Genomic DNA, 19,417 nt, shown 5'->3' with positions numbered 1-19,417 from the left:
ATGGATGTGAGATTTGGACTATAAAGAAAGCTGAGCACCAAAGAATTGATGCTTTTGAACTGTGGTGTTGGAGAAGACTCTTGAGAGTCCCTTGGACTGCAAGGAGACCCAACCAGTCCATCCCAAAGGAGATCAGTCCTGAATATTCATTGGAAGGACTATTGCTGAAGCTGAAACTTCAATACTTTGGCCACCCAACGTGAAGAACTGACTTATTGGAAAAGACCCTGATGCTGGGAAAGAGCGAAGGAGGGAGGAGAAGGGGACGACAGAGGATGAGATGGTTGGATGGCATCATCGACTCTATGGACATGAGTTTGAGTAAGCTCTGGGAGTTGGTGATGGACAGGAAAGCCTGGCGTGCTGCAGTTCATGGGGCCGCAAAGAGTCGGACAATGACTGAGCAACTGAACTGAACTGAACTGACTGAGGGGGGCAGCCTGCAATCTACCTCTCCTGAGCTCCAACCTTTTCCCCTAAAGGCAGCCAGCCACAGAGGGTGGGGCCCCTTCATTGCAGGAGTGGAATACACCCAAGCTCTCCCTGCTGCTACTGGTGTGCTGGAAAAAGGCTTAACAACTGCCTCCCTGGAGAAAAACTGCCCTGGTTGGTATACTTTGCACATTTGTGGCATTTGCTGATTGCTCACTGAGGCTGACTCAGGTTCTCAATGTGGTGTCACTGAATGTGGGACTGTGATGAGAGCACCCCATCAGATCTCAGGGGCCTGGTGCCAAGCCCAGAACACGCCTCCTGCAGTCTGGAGCAGGCTGCACAGTCAGCCCACAGCCCCCGAAACTGGTTTACGTCGCCATGGGATTTTTCACAGTGTTATCACAGTGAATGCTGTCAAGTTCATTTTTATTTCATCAAATCCAAATCTCCTCTAGCTGATTCTACTGTATTTTCCAAGCATTTCTTGTACTATTACCAAGTAAGAATAATCTACTTACATTTGTTTCCAGTTCATTTCTACTCAAGCTTTGAACATATTCTTTCCTTTCTTTTTTTCAGTATAAAATACTCTTTTCTGTTCCCTACATCTGGAGGGCAGTATAATAAACTACTGAGAATTCAGAGTCAAAAAACTCATTTTCTGGCCTTGGCAGAGTCCCAGGTTTTCAATGTTGCTTGACTTTCTCTAGGTTTCAGTTTCCTCAAGTGAAATGAGGGCTGTCTCAGGTGATTCCATTTTAAATCTTAAAATCTACGCAATGCTATTTATTCTTTAAGACCACCTCTCCCATAAAACTTTCCCCGCTGCTTGTGTTAATCTCTTCCTACTCTGAACTTCTTTAAACCTTATTGTTTATATTAAAATTTAATTTACCACTTATAGTGGAATCACATTATTGTCTCTATTACTTCAAGTATTTCAGTATGTAGGGGTGCTGGAAGAAAAGCTATGACAAACCTATACAGCATATTAAAAAGCAGAGACATTACTTTGCCAACAAAGGTCCATATAGTCAAAGCTATGTTTTTTCCAGTAGTCAGGTATGGATGTGAGTGTTGAACCGTAAAGAATGCTGAGTGCAAAGAATCAATGCTTTTGAACTGTGGTGTTGGAGAAGACTCTTGAGAGTCCCTTGGACTGCAGGGAGATCAAACCAGTCAATCCTAAAGCAAATCAACCCTGAATAATCATTGGAAGGACTGATGCGGAAGCTGAAGCTCCAATACTTTGGCCACCTGGTGTGAAGAGCTGACTCATTTGAAAAGACCCTGAAGCTGGGAAAGATTGAAGACGGGAGGGGAAGGTGACGATAGAGGATGAGATGGTTGGATGGCATCACTGACTCAAGGGACATGAGTTTCAGCAAGCTCCGGGAGTTGGTGAAGGACAGGGAAGCCTGGCGTGCTGCAGTCCATGGGGTGTCAAAGAGTCCAACATGACTAAGCGACTGAACAACAACAAAAGGGGTGCTGTAGGTGTTTTTCTAGTTTCAAAACATTTTTTCCTCCTTCAAGTACTCCCATTCTTTTGAAGCTCATGCCATCAGACTATTTTATTATTAATAATACCTGTGACATCTCCAAGTAGTTGTCAATCACTGACTACCTCAAACATTCCCTTGATTCACTGCAGTTCCAACACCTTAGTCGGTCTTCCCCTTCATCTCTCTTGGTGACATCCCCAGATAACTCTGTCCTCTCTGATTTTTCTATCACCCTGTTTCTTCATCTTTTCCTCTTTTCCACCTCAGAAAATCCCATGGTCATATCTTTGCCCTTGCCAACACCAATCATTTTACCACTTTCCAAACCTCTGTTTTAAACTTCCCTCTCTAGATCACCATCCTCCTACTCTTTTAGCTTATTACTCTATCATATCTGCCAAGCAATTATTTGACCTCCTGAGAGCTCCAGTCAACAGACACTGTCACTTTAAACAATAAGTCACACCTTCTTGCTTTGCTTTCCTGTTTCTCTGGAATGGGTTTTCTATGCTCTCATTAACATCCACTCCTTTGACATCATACTGGTTCACCTTCCTGATACCAAACCACAACCCACCCGCCCATGTACCTGTTTTCTTTCTCCTCTCTCCTGTCACTGTGGATGAGGTGACCCTACTCACATCCAAGGTCAACTCTGCCATTCAGTTCAGTTCAGTTCAGTTCAGTCACCCTGTTGTGTCCGACTCTTTGTGACCCCACAGACTGCAGCACACCAGGCCTCCCTGTCCATCGCCAACTCCTGGAGCTTACTCAAACTCATGTCCATTGAGTCGGTGATGCCATCCAACCACCTCATCCTCTGTCGTTCCCTTCTCCTCCCACCTTCGATCTTTCCCAGCATCAGGGTCTTTTCAAATGAGTCAGCTCTTCACATCAGGTGGCCAAAGTACTGGAGTTTCAGCTTCAGCATCAGTCCTTCCAATGAACAGTTAGGACTGATTTCCTTTAGGATGGACTGGTTGGATCTCCTTGCAGTCCAAGGGACTCTCAAAAGTCTTCTCCAATACCACAGTTCAAAAGCATCAATTCTTTGGTGCTTAGCTTTCTTTATAGTCCAACTCTCACATCCATACACGACTACTGGAAAAACCATAGCTTTGACTCAGGGTCTGCCCCAAAGGTCATGGTCTCTCACCTTTTTTAACACTTTGCTGTCCTGCAATGATGTTCCCTTCTCCTGCATCACAAGTTCTCTCTTGATGCAGAATTATCATCATTTAGCAAATCAATATGTTCTACTGGTATGTTTAATTAAAAAATTTTTATATTGACTGTGCTGGGTCTTAGTTGCAGCATACAGGATCTTCATTACCACATATGGGATCTTTAATTGAGGCAAGTAAACTCTTAGTTGTGGCATGTGAGATCTGGCTCCCTGACCAGGGATCACACCTGAGACTGCTGCACTGGGAACATGGAGTCTCAGCCACTGGACCAACAGGGAAGTCCCTACTAAGTCTAATTTAAAACAAAACCAAAAACCTTTCACTTAGTAACACCACTCCCTCCACCTGCATTTAATATATTCAAAACACTTAGTGATTTTCACACTCCCATTTTCCACCTATTTTGCTGGCTTTTTCTTCTTAGTTGCCTTTACTGGCTCCTTCTCTGCCTGATTTTACATTCTCGAGTTTGTCGTAGGGCAGTGGTTGTCAACGCAAGATCCTGTATCAGTGACATCAGCATCACCTGGAAACTTGTTGCAACTACCAATTCTCAGCCTCACAACTGGTCACATTAGTTAACCCAGGAATCCCCTTGATTCTTTTTCTATTTCAGCCCCACGTCTGATCAACAAGCAAGCCCTGCTGGCTCTACCTCCGATACCCACACACACACACACACTCACACATATATACACTGGATATATTTCCAATTAATTTGCTTCTCACCACCTCTGTCTTGAGCCCCTAGTCCAGGTCTCTGTCCACGATCACAAATATCCTCTGTTGCTTCCTCCCTGCTTCCATTTTCTCCAGTCCTCCCCTTCCCCTTCTCATGAGCCATTGTCCACCCAGTTGCCAGAGGGATCTTTTTTAAAACATAAGCTTATCATATAATGACCCTGCTGCTCAAAACCTTCTGGTGAGGTTTGACTACAACTCCTCTTAGAATGATAGCTCAGTAAAGAATCCACCTGCAAAGCAGGAGACCCTGGTTTGATTTCTGGGTCAGGAAGACCCTCTGTGGAAGGGATAGGCTACCCACTCCAGTATTCCTGGGCTTCCCTTGTGGCTCAGCTGGTAAAGAATCCACCTGCAATACGGGAGACCTGGGTTTGATCCCTAGGTTGGGAAAATCCCCTGGAGAAAGGAAAGGCGACCCACTCCAGTATTCTGGCCTGGTGAATTTCATGGACTGTATAGTCCATGGGGTCGCAAAGAGTCGGACATGACTGAGTCATTTTCCCTTTCACATCTTAGAATAAAACTCAAAACTCCTCACGGGATCTTACTACTGCCCCTCTCTCTGACCTCATCTTCCTCTGATTGTTCCAATGCCCATTTTCTTCCAGGTCCGTGCCTTCTTTTTATTTCTATTTCTTCTCCTCTAAGGGCCTTCATGTTTGCTGTTCCCACTACCTGGAATATTCCTTTCCCTCAGTCTTCACATGGCTGCCTCCCTCTTGCCTCTGTTGTCTCAGCTCAAATGTCCCTTCACAGAAGGGCCTTCTAACCCTCTAACTGAATGGTATCTCTCTCCTCAGATACTCTCCATACGTTATACTGTTACATTATGTGACACACCACTTAATACCATCTGAACTTATTTGTTTACTTATTGTCTAGGTCTGCTCATAGTATGTTCAGCTGCATAGGACATTGGCTTCTTAACTGCTGTATTCCCATGCCTAAAACAGTGCCTGACATTGAGTAAGTGAAGTGAAACTCAGTCATGTTTGACTCTTTGCCAGTCCATGGACAGTGGCCTGCCAGTCTCCTCTGTCCATGGTATTCTCCAAACAAAAATACTGGAGTGGGCTGCCATTCCTGTCTCCACGGGGCAATGAGTAAGTCACCTCCTAAATGAACAAACCTCACAGGAGACATAAGATTAGAGTCAGGAAAGCAAAAGGGCTTGCATAAGGTAAATCTCTTAGTTCTGACTCATAAATGAAGCAAGGTGTTGCTTCTGTAAGAGGTGACTAAGACCCATCAACTGATCCTCTCCTCACTTTCAAAATGGAACATACCCACAGGAATCAGGGAGTGCAAATTTATCTAGACAATTTAAATTATCCCTCCTTCCTTCCTTTCCTTTCTCCTTCCCTCTCTTTCTCCCTTCCTTTCTTTCTTTCCCAATCATATTTAGTTCAGCTGACTTCAGTTAAATCAGTGTAACGTGACTCCACAGGAACTAGAAACTATTCTGTGGTATTCCACACTTGAGTTTCTGCTACCCCAATAAGATGACACACTGTGTAAGACAGATGTTTCTCTTCCAGCAGCACCTGCAGGCCAAAGAAGTATTGAAATCATAGGTAAATCTAAGTCCAACTACCAAGCCACTCATGACTCAACAAAGCTACTGGGTTCCTGACTTTCAGTAAATCACACAAACTCTTAGAACCATGAGGCATAAAATAATAAATGAATCAAAATAAATTGGAGAAATAAAATAATGAATCTCAAAAATTTGTCATTTCTTTCCTTCAGTCTGGGACTTGTAGTCATTCTCAAAATATTTTTTGAGATACTCTGATGTGCTAAGAAGCCTTATAAAGTCCTGCAGTTTCACAATCCATGACGCACTAGGATTTTTTCTGTAACTGCCAATCATGCCCTGAGGACCATCTCCTGTACTCCAAAAAGACATGATGTTCAGTTTTGAGAAGCAATGAGATAAAGCAGTAGACTGCCATACCTTTGATAGCTACTGTTAAATTTTCAGTTTGCTTTTGGCTAGCAGGTTCCTTGGTATCCTCAAGGTTCTCTGATTTTGAAACACTAAGTATATCTGAGGATTCCTGTTTTGACACTTTATTTTTCTGGGAATCTGAAATAAAAAACCCAAACAAATAATTTAAAGTGATATTTTGGACAGTGATACAATGACTACTAATGTGTGTATTACAATGAACAAAGTGCTTTCCCCCCACCTTCTTTAAAGAGAGTAAATGGAAGCAAGCCATTAAGAGCCAGGATTTTTCATTATATGATACAATGTTTGCCATTAACAAACAGGACAGTGTCTGTAAGACTCACTCCCAAGGAGCTGGCTGGTTCTTTCTGGGCCTTATGACCAAAGAGCAGTTGTTATCTTGGGTTATGAAAGAGAGACCAGGTAATTTAACCTACTTTTACGAGGCAAGAGTAACTGAATTGTCATTTCTTTTTTAAAAAAATTTCCAATCTTAAGTCCATTTATTACTCTGAAAATGTAGCTCTGTCTTAAAATGTGCTCTAAGACATCAGTGCAATATGAAACAAATTTTAAATGTATACATTTCAAGGACTGAGGATGCAAATACATTTCAACTTATGTGTGTGCCAACCCTAGTTAAATTGTGGCAACTGCCTGAAGGACCATGCTGAAAATATTGTGGCCTTGGCCCCCTTTCAATGGAAAGATAGGCTTGACTGGTTAGTGTCATCTGCCCAGGGTGCCTTTATCCCTGACTGGGCTCCATCACGTCTACGAGTCCTTGTTCCAGCCTTAATCTTTGCCTTGCAAATGCTGCAGTAATTAGGTATTTTCCTTGGCTGTCCTCATTCCAGGCAGCTGAGCTCGTGGTATTGCATTGTACAGCAGAAGATCCCTCTGTTTGGTTATTTTAACAACCCAGTTTATTCAAGAGAAGAACTAAATTTCATTTCATCCCTAAATTCTTCAACATGTATCTCCTGAAATGAAGACATGTCCACTACATGTTTACAACACCATCACCATACCCAAGAAAGCTTACAGTAATCCCACAATACCCTTTCATACAGTCCCTAAATCAGACTCAACTAATTGCTCCAAAATATCTTCCATAGCTGTTTCTTTCTCAATCCAACATCTAAAATGTATGTATTACAGGCAGTTTTCAGGTCTCTTTTGTCTCTTTTAATATAGAACAATCACCTCATCTTTTAACATTTTTAAAATGACATTGACTTCTTTGAAGAGTTCGTCAGTTGTCTTATAAAATGTCTACATTCTGGATTTCTTGGCTTTTTTCCTTTTGACGAATTTCTGGTTAAGATTTTTGGCAAGAATTCTACACAGGTCCTAGGAACTCTGTATTGTGCTATATGAGAAAACACTTAATGCTAGGTGGTCTTGCAATTGGTAGGAGCTTGATCACCTGATTAAAGTTGAAATGCCATCTTTCTCCATTAATTCACCTTATAATTAGTAGGCAATATGCGAGGTGATATTTTGAGACCTCATGAACGCCCCATTCTTCTACAACCTTTCAATACTCCCATGATTTTTATATTTAGTAAGGTCTTCTTAATACTTTCAGGCAAATTTTAAGCATACCGGATGAAAACTAAATTTTTTTTACAGCTTAGCTTCCTCATATAACTCAGCCAAATCTGTAATACATAGGTCACAGTGGGTTCTATCATTAGCTATTACTGAGACAAAAAGTGGTAGGAAACTGGCTATGTTCTACATTAACAGGAATAAGAGCTACATGCACACACACCTGGAGGAAGACTGGATGTATCTTGAGCGGCTTCTTTGCTTGCATCCTCGTCTTTCTTTGTAAAAGGAGGCAAGTTTTTGGAAAGGGTGTCCAGATAATTAAACTTAAAGGAAAAACCAAAGACTTATTTTAGACTTAACTCATGGCCGAAAGGCCACTGCTACAAGCACACTGGGTTGGTGAGGAGTGATGAAAGCATGTTTTTTAAGGCCCTGGGGAAAAGGTTTGTAAACTACAAGTTTTTCAAGAGAGTAACTTAATTCTAGATTTTGTTCCCCATGATTTCCCATACTTTCTTGTCAGGCCACCTGTGGTAAATAATAGCACTTGGAATTTTCACAGAAGCACAGGGAATGCTGAGCACATGACAATACTCCTTTTGCTTTAGAGTTTGATGAGTGAGGACATTTTAATAGAAGAAAAAATACAAAATGGGATTTATCGGAGGGTAATCATCAATAGGGAGAATTCAATCCCCCAAAAGGGCTTAAAATAGAGGTGGGAGAATGTAATTAATAGTGCTAATGCAAGGCAGGGTGGTGGAGCTATAGTAATACGTTGGCAAAGAACTTCCCTCTCATATGCTTGTGAAAACATGGACTTGAAGAGTATGGGCTAGGCAGTTGGGTTGATGGTTGAAGCAGGGAAGAAACAGTGTCATGATAGGTAGGTTACATTAATAGCATAGGCATTGTATCAATTCTTATGAGGATTCATTCAATTACATTCAATTACCTGAGACTGATAAAGCTGGCTCAGTTCAGATTTGAAGTAGGGCGATATTACTTTGCTCCTAATTTCCTTTAGATAGTTCTGTGTTTTTTCAATTTCCTTCCTGGTAGATATTTCCGTAATGATGCAAAAGATGACAAAGAATATTTTTAAATGTTATTTGCTTGTGTTTCAGCTCTAAATCCCACAGAAAATGCAGATCCCTAACAATAAAACTGATAAGAATTAACTCAGGCATTTTTCTTTCTGTCAAATTGTTTTAGTTCATTTTCTGCTTTTTCTAGAATCAGTCACATTTCCTACATTGGAAGTTAGACTTTCACGTAAGCTAGGAAATAATGACACCAGCTTGTAGTTTGGTTTTACAGTTGATCTCAGAAGGCTACAAACCACATGTTGACCTTTTTGCCTGTCTTTCCAGTTCTCTGAAGTTTAATTGATAGTTAAATTCTACTGATTTCCAAAATTTCAGTAGCAATGGTAATATACACAGAAACTTGGGGAATGAATGGCTTATGAATAATAAGATTAATGATCACAAAGTAAAATAAAAACAATCACAATAATCCTGCTAGCCATCTTTCCAATGCTAGAACCTGTATTGGGGGGAAGGCAATGGTCTAACTAAAAAAGCTAAAAAGTATACTTCCCAGCCTTCCTTAAATATACGGATAGCCAGTAAGATGCAGACTGAAGTCACTGGGTAGGGCCTCAGAAAGCTTTCAGAGAGGTCTCAGTTGGAAGGTTTCCCCTTTGTCCTTGCCTCAACTCTTCTACTATTTATAATATGAATGAAACAGCTGTAGTTGCATCAGTCACCTTGCAACTATGAAGCAGACTTGAGGATGGAAATCATGTGCCAAGAATGATGAAACAGAAAAAAGAAAAGAATCTTAGTTCCTGATGGTATTGTGGCACTGCTTGCTAGGGATTACCCACCTCTGACTTCTTTTACCTTAGGAAAAATAAACTTCTTTCTTGTAAAAGTACTGATTGGGTGGTTATTTGTAAATGTAGCTGAACCTAACCCTATCTGAAATAATTTTCATTTTTCAGAGCTTATTGCATGCCAGGAAAACTTTGCAAAGTACTTTACAATTACATTTTATTTGTCAAAAAAATCAAGGCATATAGAAGTTAAATGTGCATGTAAGTTTTAGCTGCTAGATTGTATCTAACTTTTATTGCAACCCCATGCACTGTTGTCTGCCAGGCTCCTCTGTCCATGGAATTTCCCAGGCAAGAATACTGGAGTGGGCTGCCATTTCCTTCTCTAGGGAATCTTCCCAACCCAGGGATAGAACCCAGGTCTCCTGTACTGCAGGCAGATTCTTTACCACTGACCCATCAGGGAAGCCTACCCTAAATCATGTCACCAGTAAGAGGTGAAGTCTGAATTAAAACCCAGGGGGTATGCCCTTAAGCCAGTGATCTTGATTAGTGCCCATGCAAGTCAGCTGTTAGTGAACTAACAGAGGTCTTAGACAATAGGCAGTCTAATCATCCTCATTTTATAGGTAAGCAAATTGAAATCCTGAAGTCAATTTTACTGAAGTAAAACAGCCAGCTGGCATCATACAGTCTACAGATAATCAAATGGAAGAACTTAGTCCAGATAATCAAATGGAAGGTCTGATTCTAGGTCTGCTGCCTCTAAGACTAGTGCTTTTTCTCTTATACTAGATGGCCTCTCTAGAAATACTGGCTGAATGGAAATTGTCTTATTAAACAACTTGAATTTCTCTTTAAATCTCTACTGCCTCAATGGATTCATTCATCAATCTATGGCAGTCTAGCTACTACTCACCACTCTCTTAAAACTGTTCTCACAAAAGAAATCAATAAACCCTCCAACTGATAAGCCCAAATTCGTCTTTTCATTTTCCTTTCCAATTATTCCAAAGCATCTGTCATTTGTTGACCACCTCCTATACCCTGGAAACTTTCTCCTTCCTTCACCCTCATCTCCCATCCATTTTCCATGTTGTTAGCCCTTCTCTTTTCTAGGACACTTATCTAACTCCATGTTGAACCTTCTTCTTCAAAAATGTTTGTTGGCTTGCCATTACCTAGCTATGGGTTAAAATTAAAATTGTTAAATATTTTAAAAAAAAACTTAAATGTGAATGGATAATGCATGCATGTATACATAAGTAGAAAAGACTACATAATGGAAAGGAAGTTCATCTTACACTGTCCCCTAACCTCTCAAACTCCTTCCCCACAGACTCTGTCACCAGGCTCTTGGAAATCCTTTCAGGGATATTCTATAGGACAGTATATATCTTCTAGTTTTATGGGGGGGTGGCCCATGAGACCTAAGTTCTTATCTCACCACTTCTCCAACATATTCCACAACCCAGACGTTTTTATTAAGAAGCATATTCATCCTGGGAGCCATTCTGGAGAGCAGCCATGCAAATGTGTACAATGGTACAATATGTACTACTGTATACCCAATAAATATATCTGGCTTCCTTTCTTTAGGGCAAGAGGGCTGGGGTTGGAATCCTCAGCTAAGACTGAAAGGAAACCAGCACACATAATGCTTAGAGTACATTTCTCATGTGCATTATAAGAACCCTTGAGAGTTTAAGACTATGCTCTGCATTAAGTTCTAGAATATTTATCAATATATTAGAATTACCAAACCACAGGGAATACATGAGAGCTTTCTTGCTTATGACAGAGAGAGGATCTACCTAATGCTCAAATGGGTTTCCTCAAAGGATTACAACATAACCCTATATGCAGAACAGAAAAAGAGACACAGAAATACAGAACAGACTTTTGAACTTTGTGGGAGAATGTGAGGGTGGGATATTTCAAAAGAACAGCATGTATACTATCTATGGTGAAACAGATCACCAGCCCAGGTGGGATGCACGAGACAAGTGCTCCGGCCTGATGCACTGGGAAGACCCAGAGGAATCGGGTGGAGAGGGAGGTGGGAGGGGGGATTGGGATTGGGAATACATGTAAATCCATGGCTGATTCATATCAATGTATGACAAAACCCACTGGAAAAAAAAAATAATAATAATAAAAATTAAAAAAAAAAAAAAAAGGATTACAACATCGTTGCACAAACAATGAATGACCATTGGGCAGAAATGTATTAGCAGAGATTTTAAGAACAGTGGGAGCCTGGATGGTAGGACCTTGCAAACCATCCCATCCTAAAATTCCATGACTCCACAAAGCTGGGCCTTTCACATGTTTATGTAGACTTCAGGATAGAATTACCTCTTTTGAGCTAACTTTTCTTTCCAGTGCTTTGTAGTCTCTGTGTGCCTGTGTAAAAGAAAAGGAAAAATATGATAAAAAAGGGCAATGCTCTCTGCTTACAGACAATAGAAGAAAAACCACCCTTGCAGGATAAATTGTTAACAGCGTGGAAGATGAAAGGCTAAGAATTCCTAGATATTATCACCCCCAGTATTATACTCTTATATCCCCATTTCCTCCTCATTTCCTTACTACTGATTGGAACACATTGTTGGATCAGCTTACCTCAATTTCTTTTCAAGGAAATCTGTCTCAAAGGTTTCTGGTGGATATTCTGTAGCATTAGCCAAAGACTGCTTAAATAAATCAGCTAGGTGGGCTGCAACTTTAAAAATAGATGGATTTAGCTTTTATCCTTCACTTCTTGACAGCACAACACACAACCAACACTCACTCATCTGAGATGTTTTCTAAGAGCCTATATTTAGCTTCTCAAATGTTTACTAGTTTCCATGGCCAAGTTATAATATCACAGGAAACCAGGTAGCTCTATGAAATATCCCTCTAGAAAACACACATCTTAGAATCAAAATGTAAAATGTGGCAAACTCCTCATCTGTCCCACATCAACAGGGGAATCAGTGTTCTACCTGAGTTTCTTCACATCTGGAGCACCAAAACTCCCCCAAATTAAATATCTTACTGAATTTGTGTTTTTAAAAAGATATCTTAGGGTCTGAATCCAAGAATATGAATACAATATGATGGTTGTTTGATAATTTGGGCAGTGATTCTCAGAGGTTATTCTACAACATGGTCTCAGCAAAATGTTAACAGGAGATAAAAAAAAGAAAGGAAGGTTCCATATCCCATGGTTTTATGAGTTTAGGAAATACTGATTTATACAAGGTTAAATATGTTTCATTACTTTAGGACTTTTCTGAACCCTTAATTAGTTCATGTACCTTGTGGCTAAGAAAATAAGGCATTATGCAGCAGTATCCAAACTTATTTTATCATAAAACTCATTTTTCTCTGGAACCATGTCATAGACTAGTGCTTTAGGAAGTACTTTGGGGACCAATGACTTAGCTTCACCACTATTAATGTGTCAGGGCAGCTGTAGACATGCAAGACTGTTGATTCCTGCATCTGTTTGTCTGTTTGAAAAATACATTTGGTTCATCCTTCACTAATGGGCAACTGGTGCATTTACCTGTTCACTGATTGTTCCCTCACACCAGCGGTTAAAAATTCAAATGCTACAATGTAGGGTTACCAGTGTAGGACATCTAGTCAAATTTGAATTTCAGAGAAGCAATAACAGTTTTTTTTTTTAGTATAAGCATGCTCCTTGTTATTTTGGAACCTGCTCATAATAAAAAAATATTTGTTGTTTCTCTGAACTTCAAATTTGACTGGGTCTTCTGTATTTTTATTTGTTAAATCTGGCAACCCTGATGTAAGAGGCCACCGACAAAAAGAGCAACAACAGACTGTAAGGACCGGGAGACACTGGGGGCTTTGGTGGGTTCTTTTGTCCATGGCAATCCTGGAGGGACAGCCGCTAATCATCTTCAGCCACATGTCACTGTACAGTAGAGGAAGACTCAGATATACAAAACAACACCACAACTGTGCAAGCCAACACCATGCAGGACACGCAAAACACATCTGTGGGCTGAACGGAGCCCGTGGCTGCCGGTTTCTGACTTTTGTCTTATAGTCAAAAGAGAAAAGAAAACCCCAAACCACAAAAATTCTCCACTGCTTATCTCCTATGAACTATGAAACTAAATAACCGAGTTCGCTGGGGCTGTATATAGCCCCAGATAAATTGCTTCCCGAAAGTAGACTGCTTGGGCTACATGTAGTGTAAAGCCCAGCAAGGTTTCTGTTGTACCTATGTAGTTGCTCCAAAGTTTTGTGTGTGTGTCTGTGTGTGTTAGGGGTAGAGTGTTATTTGGTTGACTGCTTCCTTCCTGGATGTTTGCTATGTTCTAAATACAAGTTGAGACTAACTTAAAAGCCAAATGTCAACATTTTTCACTCAACATGTGATAAAAATGAATTTGAGGCAATCATGGTTTTCAGACTCTCACAATTTAGACAGGAAAGCATATAAACAAGTCATTAAAGTACAACACGGCCAATATGCCAACAGAAATATGTATACGCTACTTTGCTATCAGATGAGAGAATAACTGAGAAGTGTATTTAAGATTACTCCTTTGAAATCTATAACTATTTTACAGAAAAATATAAAGTATAATTACCTTCAGTAACATGACTTTTTGTAGTTTCCTCCATTTTAGGGAAAGACTGAAATGAAGAGAGAGTTCCTTAACAGTAATTATTGTATTACATGCAAAATTTACTTTGTTTGTATGCAAATTGATCTTTTATGGAAACTACTATAAAATGAATTTGTTTTTAATGCTGATACAAAAAGTGATTTTTCTTTTAGTCATTTCTTTCATTTAGCAAATTTCTAAAAGTGGAAATCATTCTATACTTCAGTGTAGAAATTGCTTTTTCCTCCTTCCAATTTCATTTATTAAGTCATACATTTCAATGAATGCCAGCTTCTCTGAAGACAATAAAAACTTTTATTTAAGAGCCTTCAGAATTATTTATCAGTTAAGAAAGAGACTAAAAAAGCATCATATTGGGATTCCCTGGTGGCTCAGATGGTAAAAGAGTTTGCCTGCAATGTGGGAGACCTGGGTTCAATCCCTGGGTCAGGAAGATCCCCTGAAGGAAATGGCAACCAACTCCAGTATTTTTGCCTGGAAAATCCAATGGATGGAGGAGCCTGGCAGGCCAGTCCATGGGGTCACAAAGAGTCAGAAATGACTAAGAGACTTCACTTTCACTTTCTTTCAAAAAGCGTTTACAAAATGCGATACATGTAAGGAATCAGGGTTCTACAGAAATACGAAATTATAAGGAGGGAATAAAAGCTTCATAAAAGTGACAGAAATAGCTGTTATTTACAATACTTTGTCTTGGTGCATTGAATATTGAAACAAAAGTAAAAAACACTGGAATAGAAAACAATTTCTCACCATAACCAGCTTGAGGAGATCTGCAGCATTGCCTCTCTCCTCCTCAGTTCTGGAATCTTTAACTGTCATTTCCTGCAACTCATCTTCTTTCTTTAGAATATGGTTTATATAATCCTAAATCAGTAGAATAAAAGAAATCAATAAAACACAGAAGTATGGTAGAGAGAGATACAAAATAGTTAACATCAACTGGAAATATTACAAAAGGTTAATAATATGTAAGTTTACAATGTTCAGCAACCAGCTACTAGTCAAGCAATCTGGAAAGGCTTTTCCTTAGTACGTTAATTAGCAAAGACCTGAAAAACTCAAGAGTAAAGCTATAAGAGCCACAGGCCATTAGAATTGTCTGAAGACCTCAAGAGAAGCCCAGCTTCCCACTCAGTGTCCTCATCAATAAAATGGACAGAGTTGGGATAGGTGATTTCTAGAGTCCTCTGCAGGTATAGTCTCTAAGATGATACTTATGAATGTAAGTTGCTCAGTTCATGCCTTTGCTGAAAACTGTAAATACTTGAATTTTCATGAATAACGGCCCCCTGCTGTATGCCAGGTATTGGATATATAACCATAAACTAAACACATCTGACACATGTTCTGAGAGCGTTGACACAGCTGACAGTGAGACATTACAGACATGCTTACACAGTGAACTACATATTTACAAAATCTCAGGTTGCTTCCAAAGACTAACAGAATCCTTTTCTTCCATGGAAGAATGAAGATTATTCAGGGAATACCATTGCTTCCCATTTTCAACTGGTAACTAGTTGCCGCTGATAAACAGACAGCCAGCAGTCTGTCAGAAATGCTCAAGAAGTGTTATATAATACAATATGCCTGGTCACAGAAGGAGAAAAACTAGGAAGTAACTTACATTATGGACAAGTATCAGGTTAATATGCAGTTCTACCTTTTTCCAGAGGTTACTAGATCAGTTTTCCATAGAGTGAGAAAGGAGGACAACGATATTGCAATCACATTTAAAAGATACTTATCTTCTCAATGTCTTTGGAGCCTCAATACTTCCTCTACCTTATGGGAACCATGAAGTATTTTCCATCATTCAACCTCCTACCCACTAGAAGATTGGCAATCATGTGTTGCATTAAATAAAAATTGGTAAAATTCCGTAAGTTCAGGTTCCTTAGGAAACCAAGAGGAATGGTTGCCCTGTTCCTGATTCTTTTGGTCAGGTTACCTGCAATCCATTACCTTCAGGGAAATCTGCAGTTTCAGTTTCACCTCATTCTTTATGACCTCATGCTGAATGAACTGGCGTATCTGTAGCACATTGGGGCTCTTCAGTATAGGGGCTGGAGTGTTCACTAACTGTTTGGAGCCAATGTCAAGGCCCTTCCAAATCTGAGTGCCAAATGGAGGTCCTGGAGTTTTTTTCTGTTACCAAAATAAGCAAAACCACCATCAAAGAAATGAGTATGTTTTAACATTAGATTTTTTTCTTCCACTGTGCACTTATTATGTAGACACTATGTTCAAACTACCACACAATTGCACTCATCTCACATGCTAGCAAAGTGATGGTCAAAATTCTCCAAGCCAGGCTTCAACAGTGAACTTCCAGATGTTCCAGTTGTTCCAACTGTCTAGATGTTCCAACTGTGAACTTCCAGATGTTCCAGCTGGATTTAGAAAAGGCAGAGGAACGAGAGATCAAATTGCCAACATCCATTGGATCATCGAAAAAGAAAGAGTTCCAGTAAAACATCTACTTCTGCTTTATTGACTACACCAAAGCCTTTGACTGTGTGGATCACAACAAATTGTGGAAAATTCTTAAAGAGATGGGAATACCAGATCACCTGACCTGCTTCCTGAGAAATGTGTAAGCAGGTCAAGAAGCAATAGTTAGAACTGGACATGGAACAACAGACCAGTTCCAAATCAGGAAAGGAGTACATCAAGGCTTTATATTGTCACTCTACTTATTTAACTTATATGCAGAGTACATCATGAGAAACGCTGGGCTGGATGAAGCAGAAGCTGGAATTAAGATTTCCGGGAGAAATAACCTATAACCTCAGATATGCAGATGACACCACCCTTATGGCAGAAAGTGAAGAAGAACTACAGAGCCTCTTGATGAAAGTGAAAGAGGAGAGTGAAAAAGTTGGCTTAAAACTCAGCATTCAGAAAACTAAGATCATGGCATCTGGTCCCATCACTTTATGGCAAATAGATGGGGAAACAGTGGAAACAGTGAGAGACTTTATCTTTTCGGGCTCCAAAATCACTGCAGATGATGACTGCAGCCATGAAATTAAAAGATGCTGGCTCCTTGAAAGAAAAGTTATGATCATCCTAGACAGCATATTAAAAAGCAGAGGCATTACTTTGCCAACAAAGGTCCATCTAGTCAAAGCTATGGTTTTTCCAGTAGTCATGTATGGATGTGAGAATTGCACTATAAAGAAAGCTGAGCGCTGAAGAATTGATGCTTTTGAACTGTGGTGTTGGAGAAGACTCTTGAGAGTCCCTTGGACTGCAAGGAGATCCAACCAGTCCATCCTAAAGGAAATCAGTCCTAACTGTTCATTGGAAGGACTGATGCTGAAGCTGAAACTCCAGTACTTTGGCCACCTGCTGTGAAGAGCTGACTCATTTGAAAAGACCTTGATGCTGGGGAAGATTTAAGGCAGGAGGAGAAGGGGATGACAGAGGATGAGGTGGTTGGATGGCATCACCGACTCAATGGACATGAGTTTGAGTAAGTTCCAGGAGTTGGCAATGGACAGGGAAGCTTGTTGCGCTGCAGTCCATGGGGTCACAAAGAGTCAGAGATGACAGGGCGACTGAACTGAACTGAACTGAGACACGATATGCTAGGAACCTCTCGTTAGTGAATACAACAGTGGAAAAAAGGGATCCCTGCTCTCAAAAAGTTTTGCAAATATAAGGAAAATTGGGAATGAACAGGACAAGTTTTCCTCTTTATATGTGTTACCAAAAATAAGGACATTTTAAAATCCTGTTGCCTGATGTCCTACTGGATAGCATTTAAGCGGATACTAAGCCACGCTGTTGCCATGGTGATGCAGCAGAGGCCTTGTTTATGCCAAATGCATGAGACTACCTGGGCTTCCCAGGTGGCTCTAGTGGTAAAGAACTCACCTGACAATGCAGGAGATGCAAGAGATATCGGTTTGATCCCTGGGTTGGGAAGATCCATTGGAGGGGGAAATGGCCTCCCACTCCAGTATTCTTGCCTAGAGAATCCCATGGACCGAGAAGCCTGGTGGGCTACAGTTCATAGGGTCACAAAGAGCTGGACATGACTGAAGTGATTTAGCACACACACATATATCTTTATACCCACAGAGAGCCTAAGACATTTGGAATTAAGCTTGGAGAGATCCTTTGAGAGAGAAATCAAGCCATAGATCTGGGAGGTCTTTGAGCTCACTCTAGATTAAGCAAGCTGCCAGAATCTTCCCAGGATCTCTCGGGCAGAAATGTGTGCCTTGCGTAGACACAGGTCTCTCATGTTTTTTTTTTGTAATTGACTTTCAGGAGTGGTGTGGGCTTGATGTGTTTCACTTTAAGTTGCTCTTCAGTGTCAAATGCATGGTCAGTGACAGCTACTCAGAGGCTTGCTTGAGCGGGGTCACTCCACTGGGCAGAGGGCACAGCTGTAGGAGTTGTGGAGGAAGAGAAGGAACTTCCTTCATTAATCTCAAATGTGGTATATTATTTCTCATAATTAGCCTTAGTAAACCATTTGGTGTGAGCTTTCAATTTTCAGATAAGGAAATAGAGATCCAGGATGACTTGTCTCAAATTCCACATTAATAATTGATAAAGTCAAGATTATAATTCAGATCACCTTCATTGACCATGTTGATTACAGGTACCAAACTAAAACAGAGGGCTAGGAGATCTTTGCTATCTTACGTGTTCATTACCTGTGCTTCCACTACTATAAGACTGGATAAAGAAACCGAGAATATCATAACTAAAAAACATTATCCTCCTCACTTTACACTACTATCTTTACCTAATCATGTTACCAATGCCTTCACTGATTTAACAATTTAACATCTGACAATTTGCTGTACATATTACATAAACTGCTTGTAAAATTAAATGACAAATCTGGCAAGATGCAGGACTTTATGATTCTTTCTCAAGATATTTTCTTTCATTCTTAGGTGAGGCTTCTCTAAGCTGACACAATTACAATGCTTACTTTTTAACACTGAGATTCCGAGTTACTATATTTAATATTTCATATTATTCTTACATACTCAGTTTGTGCATTAATAAATTAAGAACAAAGGGAAAATGAAAGACCTCAGATTGTGTGTTAAAACTAGCAAATATTGGGAGAAAGGAAGCTTTCTATATTGCATAATATCAGTAATGGGTTACTCAGAGTAGATATTTTTATATTACAGGAAGATGTTCAAACCAGCAAAGTAGGCTAAAAAAATAAAACTGAGATTAGTCAGGTGTATTTCTCCAAAGTTTACAAATGTCAAAGTATTCAAATATAAAACTCCTTGATCCCATTAACAATTTACATAAGAATGAAAAGAGGTGAATATACAGAAGACCTGAGCTCTGGTCCATGGATGGATGAATACGCATATATGGTAACTTTACAGCAGAAAAATTTATACCTGAACTGAGGGAAAGGTCTCCCATGTCCTTGACTGGAGATTAGGAGGAACAATCGTATCTAGTTCTTGCTTCATTAGCCATGGTGACACTTCATGGAAAGGGCGAAGGACAGTAATGCTCAGGGCACCTGGGTCACAGAGAGTTAC

General features: G+C 40.1%; 1 protein-coding gene across 1 annotated transcript in view; it reads right to left on the bottom strand.

Moving 5' to 3' along the window:
• Nucleotides 1-19,417, bottom strand: part of SPAG17 (sperm associated antigen 17) — a 230,426-nt gene that overhangs the window by 18,438 nt on the left and 192,571 nt on the right. Inside the window, exons 35-43 of the mRNA XM_061119929.1 lie at nucleotides 19,271-19,398; nucleotides 15,846-16,028; nucleotides 14,631-14,744; nucleotides 13,839-13,884; nucleotides 11,848-11,947; nucleotides 11,581-11,628; nucleotides 8,338-8,437; nucleotides 7,603-7,705; nucleotides 5,829-5,960 (exon numbers count right to left, since the gene is read on the bottom strand). Of these exons, the coding sequence (XP_060975912.1) occupies nucleotides 5,829-5,960; nucleotides 7,603-7,705; nucleotides 8,338-8,437; nucleotides 11,581-11,628; nucleotides 11,848-11,947; nucleotides 13,839-13,884; nucleotides 14,631-14,744; nucleotides 15,846-16,028; nucleotides 19,271-19,398 (954 nt within the window). The remainder of the gene's footprint in view (nucleotides 1-5,828; nucleotides 5,961-7,602; nucleotides 7,706-8,337; nucleotides 8,438-11,580; nucleotides 11,629-11,847; nucleotides 11,948-13,838; nucleotides 13,885-14,630; nucleotides 14,745-15,845; nucleotides 16,029-19,270; nucleotides 19,399-19,417) is intronic.

The sequence above is a fragment of the Dama dama genome, chromosome 20 (genome assembly GCF_033118175.1).
Source record: "Dama dama isolate Ldn47 chromosome 20, ASM3311817v1, whole genome shotgun sequence".
Lineage (NCBI taxonomy): Eukaryota > Metazoa > Chordata > Mammalia > Artiodactyla > Cervidae > Dama > Dama dama.
This window is presented reverse-complemented; position numbering and strand designations above follow the sequence as displayed.